The 12,868-nt window shown below is 37.7% G+C and overlaps 1 protein-coding gene across 2 annotated transcripts in view; it reads left to right on the forward strand.

Moving 5' to 3' along the window:
• Positions 1 to 6,682, forward strand: part of Kif27 (kinesin family member 27) — a 110,227-nt gene extending 103,545 nt beyond the window's left edge. For both annotated transcript variants that reach the window (XM_042696255.1, XM_042696254.1), the window contains exon 18: positions 4,276 to 6,682. In XM_042696255.1, coding sequence (XP_042552189.1) covers positions 4,276 to 4,736 — 461 coding nt within the window. In that variant the 3' untranslated portion in view covers positions 4,737 to 6,682. The remainder of the gene's footprint in view (positions 1 to 4,275) is intronic.
• The last annotated feature ends 6,186 nt before the right edge of the window (positions 6,683 to 12,868 follow it).

The raw sequence follows: 12,868 nt of genomic DNA on the forward strand, positions 1-12,868 counted from the left end.
AGCACTCATGATAGAATAGTAATTAGAACATGGTCCAAGAGTTTGCATCTGACTCCTGTTCCAGTAATCTAGTGATAAACATGTGATACAGATTCTATGAGCCTTCCCAAAGAGACTAAACTTACTGATCATCAATGAATTAGTACAGAGGTGCTTATAGACATAAAACTTTTAATGGAAACATTACTTCAGAAATGTAACCAGTCAATAAAAGACCATTATTTTAGCTTTTGGTTAGTGATACTGAAGCTTTAACTCAGAGCCTCACACTTGTTAGGCAAGTGCTCTACCACTTGAGCCATGACTTGTCCCCATTTTAGCCATTTTAAAAGCTCACTTTGAGAGCTGAATGTGTAGCTTGTCATGTGTGAGTCCCTGTGTGAGTCCATCCTAGCACCAAAACACACAGCAGCAACACAAATAACCCCTTTCCAAATCTGAAGTATTAAACATCTGGTTTGTAAATGGTACATGTTTGTACTACTGAATCTACTACATACTTCTTTGAAGAGACAATATAATATTTGTAAATATACCTGGGGATGTGTAAAATGAGGATAAAACCTATCTGATCAACTTGCCCAAGAAGTCTAGTAGTCTTAGTAATGTTAAGAAGATTATTTCAGGGCTGGGAAGGTGGCTCAGTGGTAGAGCGCTTGCCTTGCATGCATGAGGCCCTGGGTTCAATTCCTCAGCACCACATAAGCAAAAAGAAAAAAGCTGGAAGTGGCGCTGTGGCTCAAGTGGTAGAGTGCTAGCCTTGAGCTGAAGAGCTGAGGGACAGCGCCAAGGCCCAGAGTTCAGGCCCCACAACCAGACCCCCCCCCAAAAAAAAAAAAAATAAAAGAAGATTATTTCAGCAAATCTGTTTTTCTACCTGGAAACATTTTAAATACTTTGTGGGGGGGGGCGCTATAAAAACTAACGTGGCTGGGTGCTAGTGGCTCACACCTGTAATCCTAGTTGCTCAGGAGTCTGAGATTTATGGATCTTGCAGTTTGAAACCAGCCTGGGCAGAAAAGTCTGTGAGGCTCTTACTTCCAATTCATCAGCAAAAAAGCCAAAGGTAGAACTGTGGCTCAAGCAGTAGAGTATCAGTCTTGAGGGAAAATTCCAAGCAAGAGTTAGTTGGAGGCTTTGAGTTCAAGCCCTAGTACTAGCACCAAAAAAAAAAAAAAAAAGAGTTAAAAAAGAGTAATATGTAGTCATTATAGAAAACTTGAAAATACAGGAAAAAATGGAAAACAACTCATAAACTACCCATATTTTAACATATTTATTTTCATATTATTGCCATGTTTTAAAAAACAGTTGCAATCCAGTTAGGTATATTTGCATATTATATCATATCTCTATCTCTATATCATCCCCCTGCTTTCATAAGTGACATTAAACAAACTTTAGTTGATGTTTAAAATACAGCAATTTATATTTATCAAATTCTGAGTTCCCAAAAAATGTCTCTGCTTACTAACCACTGTCCTAGTTAATACAAAACTATCTTGGTATTCAGTTCATTGAGATTAATTGGTTTTTATAAGGAGCTGTGTTGCTTTACCTAGTCTTGAACTCATGAACTCAGTGGTCCTCATGCCTCACCCCCTGAATAGCTTGACTATAGATGTATATCACTACGCCCAGCTTTTAACTCACTGTGTTTTGATAGTAGTTTTTGTTGTTGTTGTTGTCTGCATACAAGAATTGTATTTATTTTGAGTATTCTTGGCCTTTTCCAGTATCAAAAATTAATCTTCTGACTGAAATATCTTGGTCATTTGGTGACTATGACTCTGTAATAGTATATGTGGTTTCTGATATATTTTGTGTGGATAAATTTAGTCTATATAAACATCTCTCCACTTTAGTTTTTTGTTTGTCAGTCATGGGGCCTGAACTCTGTCCCTTAGCTCTTCAGCTCAAGGCTAGCACTCTACCACTTGAGCCACGGTGCAAATTCCGGCTTTTTCTGCTTATGTGGTGCTGAGGAATCGAACCCAGGGTCTCATGTATGCAAGGCAAGCACTCTACCACTGGGCTACCTTCCCAGACCTGCACTTAAGTATTTAAAACTATATATCAACTTAAATCAGTATCAAACTATATAAAATGATACTGGAGTCAGAAGATCTGGGTTGGAGTCCTTTCTGTCTTGCTTTATTCTTCAGTGATGGTATAGTACTCAGGGCCTTACAAATGCTAGTCAAGTGGTCTACTGCTAAACTACATTCTCAACCCTAGAATCCTGTTTTGTTCATTTTTCTTTTTTAGTGGGTATGAACTCAGGGCTTCCTGCTTGCCAGGCCAGCACTCTACCACTTAAGCCACATCCCTAGCCCTTTTTGCTTTCATTATTTAATTTTAATTAATAGGATCTCTTTTAAATTTTTTCTTGATAACCTCCTACCACCCCCTTTCTCTCATTTGGGAGCCACTATTTTTGGTCAACTTTGTATCTATCTTAGTATCTGATTTATGTCCTGTGTCAGTTCAGGGGTTGTTTGTTTTTGAAAGATTTTAAGAGCTAGAAAATAATTTGCATTTTAAACCAGGGTTAGAAACTAGAGTACCTTCAGTAGCCAAGAAGCAAATGTGACTATAGGGTCTATAGCTCTTATCAAATGGAACTCTGCTCCTGCTGCTGTTGCTATATAGTTGTTAGCTCTTTTAGTTGATGTTTCATACCAAAATAAATTTGTATGAAACTTCTGATTTAAATTTTTTTATTTTATTTTTTGTACTAGTCCTGGGGCTTGAACTGGGGATTTGGATGCTATCCCTGAACTTTTTTGCTCAAGGCTAGTGCTCTACCACTTGAGTCTCATCTCTACTTCTGGATTTTGGGTATTTATTTGGATATAAGAGTCACAAGAGTTTCTTACCTGGGTTGTATTTGAACTGCAATCCTCAGATCTCAGCCAGGATTGCAGGAAGTAAAAGTGTCATGGACTTTTCTGTTGGATCTGGCTTTGAACCTTGATCCTCAGATCCAGCCTATTGAGTAGACCAGGATTACAGAGTGGTTGGAAATTCTTGAAATTTTTTTTTTTTTTTTTTTTGGTCAGTCATGGGCCTGAACTCTGGGCCTGGGCGCTGTCCCTCAGCTCTTCAGCTCAAGGCTAGCGCTCTACCACTTGAGCTACAGCACCACTTCCGGCTTTTTCTGCTTATGTGGTGCTGAGGAATTGAACCCAGGGCTTCATGCATGCAAGGCAAGCACTCTACCACTGAGCCACCTTCCCAGCCCCATTCTTGAAATTTTTTGAGTGAAGTATTAAACATTAGAGTACAATGTGTATGTGTTAGTTTGGCTTAGGGGCTGCCAGTGTATAACCTGTTTTTAAACCTGGTCTTAACAAGACTAAAAGTGTACTAAGCACATTATATGTTCAAGTTGGCATTTATTAGGTATAGTTCATGTGTGAGTTTTCCCTCTAGTAAGCTTTTGTCTGAGATAATAGTTATGATTTGGAGAGTTCTAAGCCTGAATTTTTTCCACACATTCTAATCATTGTATGATGTCTCTCACTGAGGTGTTATGCACTCATTTTTTTTTTTTTTTTTGGTCAGTCGTGGGGCTTGAACTCTGGGCCTGAGCACTGTCCCTCAGCTCTTCAGCTCAAGGCTAGCTCTCTACCACTTGAGCCACAGTGCCACTTCCGGTTTTCTGGTAGTTTATTGGAGATAAGCGTCTCACAAACTTTCCTGCCCCGGCTGGCTTTGAACTGCAATCCTCAGATCTCAGCTTCCTGAGTAGCTAGGATTACAGACAGGCATGAGCCACCGGCACCTGGCTCATCTTCATTTTGACATGGCATATACCCCAGCATGCATTTGTGCAGCAGAACCCTGCTATCATGCTGGGAAGGCTACCTAAGACCAGATTTTCATACAAATAATGCCAAGTCTCCTAAGCAGGCCTATACAGAGAAGGCAGAACCAGTGTTTCCAGAGCTGCCTTTACTTGAACAGTAACAAGCCAGACAGACGAAAGTATGGAAAGGCACCAGAGAGAAGAAAAGCATTTCTGGTTTCCAAGAGTTACCAGAATCCCTAGAAGAAAATTTCCCAACTTTGCTCTGTGAATTAACATTCTGATTTATTCTCATACAAAATGCTTATAAGTGAAATAATTCCCAAGTTTGTCTAAAACAAATAAACTAGCTGAAAATGGATTGGTAAGAATGTAGTTATGTTAGGATATTATTATTATTATTTAAATACCTGGTTTTGAGGGAATCATCTCTAATAAATTTTTGGTTTGGGGAATTATTTTAGATCGTGATGCTGGAGATGGAGTCCTGATTCCGGAAGAAACAAGTGTGTTTTCAGAAGAATTAAAATGGGCATCCAGAACTGAAAATGCAAAATTAAGTGGAAAAGAAAAAGAAGTGGACAGTTTCCCAAGCAAACCACATTCTCAGTTTTGGGATGATATCCCAGAGTTACCTGCAGTTAATAGCTCTGTAGCACCCTCTAGTGGACAATTAAGCAATATGGATAAAATAGATGAAAATCATTTTATATATTCTCACAGTCGAACATCACCCCTAATTCAGCCAGTAGAAAATGTGGGACAACTTCATGGTATCACACCTGTAAAACTGTGTCGCAAAGAATTACGTCAGATTTCTGCCATGGAACTCTCATTACGACGTTCCAATCTTGGAGTAGGAGTTGGATCAATGACTGCTGATTCCATTGAAGTATCTAGGAAACAGAGTGATTTTAAAACTTAGGCATTTAACAGTAGAACCTTTAATTTAGTGAATAAAAAAAAATAAAAATATTTCTTTTCCTAACCTGTTAAAAATTAAAACTCAAGCTCACTAGGATCCAAGAAAAAGGAAAGGATTGAATTTCTCATCTTTTTGTATATTTATGGACCTGCTATAGTGTATTTCTGGAATTCCAATTTGCATTTCCATAGTAATCAAACAATTTTATTCAAATATTTGATAACATTTAAATATTTCCACTTATAAGATGCACACATAAATTTTCAGGCATTTTATTTCATTTTTTTCAGGCATACTTGAAGAATATTTGAAGAATAGACTAACTTGTCCTTCAAATGCATATTATAGCATTATGTTGTAGCATATTACAATATACAATAACTATTGCTGTTATTCTAAAATACAAATGTATTTCTATGTTTAGGAAATCCAACTAAGTATTTAGCTTGTATCAGAAGGGGTCACCAGTTGCATATGTTTTGGATGGATTTGTTTTATATTATTAGTTTGCTAATAGAACAAATGTTTCACTTTCTTCTGTCCTATGCAGTCAGAATGGGAAAGTATTGGACATAATTCCATGCAACAGGGTAGCAGTAATAGATTCAGCAAAGAAATCTAACATTCCAAGGAAAAGAACACTGGTGTGAGCAGCCAGGCCACATGGAGTGTCTGTAAAGCTTGAAGTCTAGCCAAGGCATCTTTAGCCAACATGTGCTTAAGTATGGCAGCTTGCCTCATCAAGTTTTTTGCAGGCCAAACTACACTGGGGCTGTGAATATGTAAATGAAAGTTTTGCTAAAATTGCCCTTCGAGTTTTTCTTTTGTCAAAATTTTACATAATATTTAGAATTAACTGAACAATTTGACCACCAGTTCTTTTCCACCATCTTTCCCCATCATGGGTAACATTCCACTATCAAGACCTGAGGTATTATTTTGTTACTTTTTAATACTTTACCAGACATTGACTTCTAAACCAAAGTTGAGTTTCTTGGACTAGTCACTGATGTTGCTCAATAAGAGCCGCTGTGCTTCCATGCTGAGTCCATTTGTTTTTATTGAAACAGCCACAGACACTTTTTTATATTCTTTCTTCTGTTGCTGCTGGTCTGACCATCACTCCTAAGACCTAATCTGTTTCCTTTCATTAGAACACCAATGACCTCCATCCTTTTTCTACTCGCTAGCCCCAACAGACTAGAGTTCCTTGTCTTATTGCTAAAGAAACAATTCTTAAAAGGAAAGAGAAACTTCTAAATAGTTTTTTTAATCTCTTAAGCATGGTGCTAAAATAAAATCATAAGTTAAATAGATTTCTTTGGATTTACGTTGGAACTGAACAGTTTGTAGCATTAGTCTAATGAGAAATTGCCTCTCCTAAGGTTCAGACAACTAATTTACAAACTAACATAGAACGTTATTTTATCTGGTCATTTTCTGGTTTACCCTTAGTCTTCCTATTTGCCTTTCATTTACATGTCGGTCGTATAGCAAAAGCCTTCAATAAAATATAGGAATTATACATTTATTAGTAAATATACATTTATTCATGAGTCATAATAATAAATTCCTTATAAGATTATATAATGTGCTATTAGCTATGAGTAATTCATATGAGAATGTATTCCGATACTAGAATGGTGCCTACTCAAGGAATAACAAAGCAAAAGCTATATTAAATTACAGTGATTTGATTTGATAATGCAAAAGTGAATTGACCACTAGTAACAAAGTTGTGATATTTTCCCCTGTCTTTGATTAGCTGTTTACCCTTTATTATACTATGATATATTTCATGCACATACTCGAAACAAATAATGCAAATAACATATTCTGGAACTTAATTTAACTTCTGGTTATTGTAGGTTAATCAATACTCTTAACAAAGGAAACAAAAAATAAAGTACCTCATTTAGGACAAATAAAATTATTTTAAATTTAAATAGATTTTACTCTTTTATGGTATTCAATATTCTTATTATCTTTTAGTTGTACAAAGGGGTTTTAATTCAACATTTATACTTAGTTATATGCTTCCTTTAGTCTAAACCTTTTGTCATTATGTTTGCTTTATTACATACAGAAACACTTTTGGGGTAGGGGGAGTTGTTCATTATTTTCTTTTATTCTCCACCTGTAGTAGAACATTTGTAAGGGAAGACATCTCTAACGTAACTAGGTTTTGGTTTGGGTTTTTTTTTTTATTTTTGCTAATTCCAGAGTTACACTGAACAGAGTGGAAATTTTTCATATATGGGAATTATGCATAGTGAAAACATGGATGAAGGTGGTGTGTGTGTGTGTGTGTGTGTGTGTGTGTGTGTGTCTGTCTGTCTGTCTGTCTGTCTGTCTGTCTGTCTGTCTATATTACAGTGCTGGGGATAAGTCCTAAGCTTGGCTTCACTTAGGTAAACACTCACTGAGATATACTCCAAGCCACTGCTATGCTTTAATGTTTGTTTTCTCTTGTTAGTGTATTATTGGCTCCTCATTTCTTCCCAGCTTCATGAACCTTTGATTTCAAGGAGTTAGCAAAAATATATAGGATCTTCAGTTATGTGGACTGTATTGCCATTAGCCATTGCCTTGTTTATATTAAATATAGAGTAATAAAATTTATGAATATTTCAGACTAGATCACATTTGAAAAATAAAGGCCTTATATCCTAGGATGGATTATAATGTCATGAAATACTTAGTAGTTGTTCGGTTCTATGGTCACAAAATTTCAAACATTCAACGGACACAGGACATATTTGACTTTAAAAACACTGTTAAGCCAATATCTGAAGATTCAAGTAGAAAATTTATTCTACCTTCAACATTACTAGAATTAAAAACATTTATTGTATATATTTTACACTTGTTATATTCGTAGGCTGCCCTCGTTAATACTGATGACATACTTAAATGTGAGACAGAAATCTTGTTGTAATAAGTACCTTCAATGCATTGGGTATTGTTATTTGGGGGCCTAACTGGGTGGTAGTTTGCCAGGGGAAGGGTTGGGAGCTTCTGTCCTACAGGAAGAGAGGGTGTGTTCTCATTGTCATGGTGCTGCACTGCTTAAACTCCTTGCTCTTGATGTGCACTTCATACCAGCACATAAGAACAAACTGATGGATAATCATTATGCTGGTTCATGTTGAACTCAACATGATCCCAGAATGCGGAACAAGGGAAATTATAAAAGGAAAGCTCATACTCAGGAGGCTGAGATAATAGACTCTCAATTCAAAGACAGCCCAAGCAGACATATCCAAAAGGTATTATCCAGCAAAAAAGCTGGAAAGGGAATTTGTGGTAGCTCAAGTGGTAGAGCACCAGTCTTGCCAAAAAGCCAAGCAAGAGCACAGGCCCTGAGTTCAAGCCCTAGTACCGGCATTCCCTACCCACCACCCCAAAAAAAACACCTCAGAAAAACCTTCTTTTGAGTATTGTATAGTTCTCATTTGCCCTTCTCCTCCTCCTCCCCCCCCCCCTTTCTCCTCCTCCTCCTCCTCCTCTTTTTGAGAGTCATAGGGCTTAAACTCAGTCCCTGAGCAGTTTTTCTCAAGGCTAGGGCTCTACCACTGTGAGCCACAGTACCACTTCCAGTTTTCTGATGGTTAATTGGAGATAAGAGTCTCATGGACTTTCCTGCCCAAGGCAGCTTTGAACTGTGATCCTCAGATCTGAGCCTCTTGAGTAGCTAGGAGTGAGCCGCAGAACCTGGCTCATTTGTCCCTTTTAATATTTTTTTCTTCTAGGAAGTTTCACAGTAAATTAACACAATTGCCACTACTTGAAATGCTAATAGTGTAATTTGATTGAACTCAAAGATAATTAGACTTAGCTTTAATACTCTGTATAAAGTTTGGTTTTCTGTTTTTTCCTTTTTTATTGTACCAGGGCTTAAACTCAGGACCTCACACTCTTGCTCAACTTTCTTGCTCACAGTTGGCACTCATCACTTGAGCAGGCTTGCAGCCTGGCTTTTCTTGGTTATTTTTTATTCATATATATATTTTTTGTGGGCCGTGGGGCCTGAACTTTGGGCCTGGGTGCTGTCCCTCTGCTCTTCAGCTCAAGGCTAGCACTTTACCACTTGAGCAACAGCGCCACTTCTGGCCTTTTCTGCTTATGTGGTGCTGAGGAATCGAACTCAGGGCCTCATGCATGCAACAAAAGTACTCTACCACTGAGCCACCTTTCCAGCCCTTTGTTGGTTATTTCGTAAATGATGTCTTAGAACTTTGCTGCTTAGGGTTGAATCTCAACTGTGATCCTCCTATCTAGGATTATAGGCATGAGCTATAGGTACCTGGCTTAACACACAGTTCCACTGAGTTATTTCTACAGCATTTCAAAGGAAAAATATAGCAGTCTTATAAACTTTGTTACAACAAGCAAATGCTTTGTATCTATGAGACAAAATCACACCAAAAAAGAGTAAAAATTTTAATCTTCAAAAAATTTATACTCAGAATTCTTAGACAAAGTCCACTTATTAATAAATGCTTCTGTAATTAAAGTAGAAAGAAATTACTTTAAAACTCCATTCACATACACACACACACACACACACACACACACACACACACACACATACGTATTATTTTTACTTATATAAACAGCTCACTATGTTGACCTCAAAATTTCAACCCTGTCTATAGCCCTTTCCTCCTATCCTGTAACCCTGCTGGGATTATAAGCATGTTCTACCATGTATATCCTAAGGTGCCTTTTTGTTTTGCCAGTCCTGGGACTTGAACTCTGGGCCTTTGTGCTGTCTCTGAGCTTTTATGGTTCAGGTTAGTACTCTACCACTTGATCCACAGCTGTACTACTGGCTTTTTTTGTAGTTTAGTGGAGTAGCCTCCTGAGTAGCTAGGATTACAGGTATGAGCCTCCAGCACCTGGTTGGTGCCTTAATTTTAAAAGAACCACCTCCTGCAAAATTATCAGCAACAGATTTTAGGTCTGTACTTAATTCTTAGTGACTCAGGATTCTATCAGCTCTAAGAAGACAGGGACTAAGGAACAGGAAAAAAAGATTTCTTTGAAAGTACTGTGTAGACAAGTAAATTATTTTTAAGTGATTTTAAGTGATAGGACAGTTTATTAGAAGAGAAAGAGCATGTTGCCTAGACCTACCTCAGGGAAGACAGAACTTCAGCCCGTATTAGCCATCTCATACCATCTTCAGGATTTATAGAGTTTGGTCTTGGGTTAAATAGGGAGAATAGGACAGCTTCTGCTTCTTACAAAGTTGTGGCACCAAAGATTCAGTTCCCATCCTTATTTCTTCATTCTTTTCTTCTTCCTCATTCTCTTCTTCTTTTGTAGTCCCCTCTCATATTTCATTTGGTCTATCTACAAGCTTTTAGGCCACAATTCCCTGCCTGTTTTTCTACTAACTCGAATCATTTTCCCCTTCTAAAGAGGTAACCCTAACTGCTGCTAGGGAAATAGGAGTAATGAAAGGAAAGGATTTTCAAAAATATTTGGAGGGAATGTTTTCTTTGGCAGAAAATACTCCTAACTAGAACTGAATTTGCCATTTGAAAATATGCATAACCAGGTTTTAACAGTGGTTCATTTTCCTGTGGTTATAATTAATCCAGGATTATATAAAGCAGCCATCCTTTCAGAATTTGAATGGAAACTGAAACTAATCACTAGTTAACAAGAAACAATAACTTGGGATGAAGCACAGCAGTCTAACAAACTGAAGAGAGCACTTGGGATTTAAAGGATTTTTACCAATGAAGAAGCATCGAAGACTATATCAAAATAAAGATTTGATTGTAGGCAAAATAAAAAAGTGATACTATCTCAGTTTTGCTCCCTCTGAAAATATCCCTGAAGTTTTCTACTGAAAAACCTGTAGATGAAAGCTTTCCACTCATGATTATAAATAGCAGCTATCATTCTGCCACAAGTGGCTGAATTAACATTACTTATTTTTGTCTGTGGCTTACAGTGGCATTTAACTGTCCTACCCTGCAGGATCGAGGAGTTAGTTGAATTCTACTAAACTTGAAGTTTTGCTATTTTTCCAGCATACTGTGTTCTCTAGCTGAAGAGCAAGAACCAGAATTATAATATTTTTATACAGAGGCCTTTGAGATTCCCATCACCTGAGGGAACTGGTTGGCTCTGAATGGTAGCACTACAGGCTCAGACCTAAGCACATCACTTTCATATTTTCACAGATAACTTATGGTGTCAGCTGCTTTAAGATGACTGGAAGGACTCAAGCTATAATAGGGCACATTAAATAATATTTTCCTCAACCTCCAAACAGCCTTTCCTTTCCTTCAAAGAGAAAAGCCATGAGCCACTCCTATGCACTTTACTTTTTTAAATTTATTTAATTTTATTTTATTATTGTGAAAATACTGTACAGAGGAGTTATAATTACATGGGCAAGATAATGAGTACATTTCTTATCAAGCATTGTAGCCTCCTCCTTTGTTTCCCCTTCCCATCCCTTCCCAGCCTCCTCCTGTCCCCTACCCCCAACCCTCCCTGCTCCCCGCCCCAACCAAAGTTGTAAAGTTTGTTTTCGACATAACGACTTGTACATCTCATTGTTGCAATGCGCCCACCTGTATCCCTATTTAGACGATTTGTTTTTCCCCTTCCCCTCCACAAATTATACCGACATCAAATACAATGAAAGCAGGGGTTATACTGTGGGGGTTATACTTTGTGCAACAAAGATCCTATGCACTTTAAAACAAGGTACTTTTCAAATACAATTTGCAGTGATAAAGTGTTCTTTTTCATTGCACAGCAATCTGGTGCTTTACCTAATAAACTCACAAAAGTACTTTTTTTTTTTTTTTGTCAGTTATGGGACTTGAACTCAGCTCAAGTAATAGAGCTCAAACTTTGAGGTGAAAAACCTAAGCAAGAGTGCCCTGGCCTTGAGTTCAAGCACTAGTACTGGCATTTTAAAAATGCATAACAGCATTGCTGGGAAGTTTCATATGAATTCTGTAATCAAAATACTTTAAAGAATTACCAAATACTTTTATAAATCTTGTGTTATGACTATGTTTTGATTTATGAGTGAAATAAATGTTCATTGGTAATTTTTGGTCCCTAGTTTGGGGCTACAGAATGACTTCTTAAAACTGATAACCGGGGGCTGGGAAGGTGGCTCAATGGTAGAGTGCTTGCCTTGCATGCCTGAGGCCCTGGGTTCGATTCCTCAGCACCACATAAGCAAAAAGAAAAAAGCGGGAAGTGGCGCTGTGGCTCAAGTGGTAGAGTGCTAGCCTTGAACTGAAGAGCTGAGGGACAGTGCCTAGGCCCAGAGTTCAGGCCCCACGACCGGACCCAAAAAAAAAACAAAAAACAAAAAACTGATAACCGGGGCTGGGAAGGTGGCTCAGTGGTAAGAGTGCTTGCCTCACTGCATGAGGCCCTGCGTTCCATTCCTCACCACCACATACGCAGAAAAAGCCGGGAGTGGCACTGTGGCTCAAGTGGTAGAGCACTAGCCTTGAGCTGAAGAGCTGAGGGACAGGCTCCACAACCGACAAAAAAAAACAAAAAAACACTTGATGATTAAAAGTATTTTAAACTATTTCCTCCCCAAAGGAAATGGTTAAACAATTAATTGGCACATTATATAGGTAAGATCAGTCTTCATTTGCATTTGCTACTCTATGAGATATAAGAAGTATATTAGAATTAAATTTGACATTACCATAGTGGCTTCTTCATAAATATTCAGAGGGAGCTCATTTTCATTCATTTGCAAGTATCTGCCAACATTAAGAAATAATTGTCTCTTTAGATCATACCACTCATGTTCTGAACAGTCAAATAATCAAGAATACCAAGACTTTAAGAATAATAGAACCTATGCTCAGAAGAATTCTAGTGGATTGTGAACAAATAAGTCAGGAAGAATACTTCCATACACTTTTCCTCAGTTACCTCCAGTAGTCATGGGGTTCTCTTAGTAAGATCTATTAGAAAATCCGGTTTCTCCCATGAGAAAGGAAGCTAGATATAAAAACCTGATTAATTGGCCAAATCACAGCAAACCCTTCAAGACCAGCCTAGTAACCTAGACTTTAGTTCTCATATGGCAGAATCTATCTGAAAACATCATAAAAATAGCATCTCTC

The sequence above is a fragment of the Dipodomys spectabilis genome, unplaced genomic scaffold, assembly GCF_019054845.1.
Source record: "Dipodomys spectabilis isolate Male_0828 unplaced genomic scaffold, ASM1905484v1 ptg000204l, whole genome shotgun sequence".
NCBI lineage: Eukaryota > Metazoa > Chordata > Mammalia > Rodentia > Heteromyidae > Dipodomys > Dipodomys spectabilis.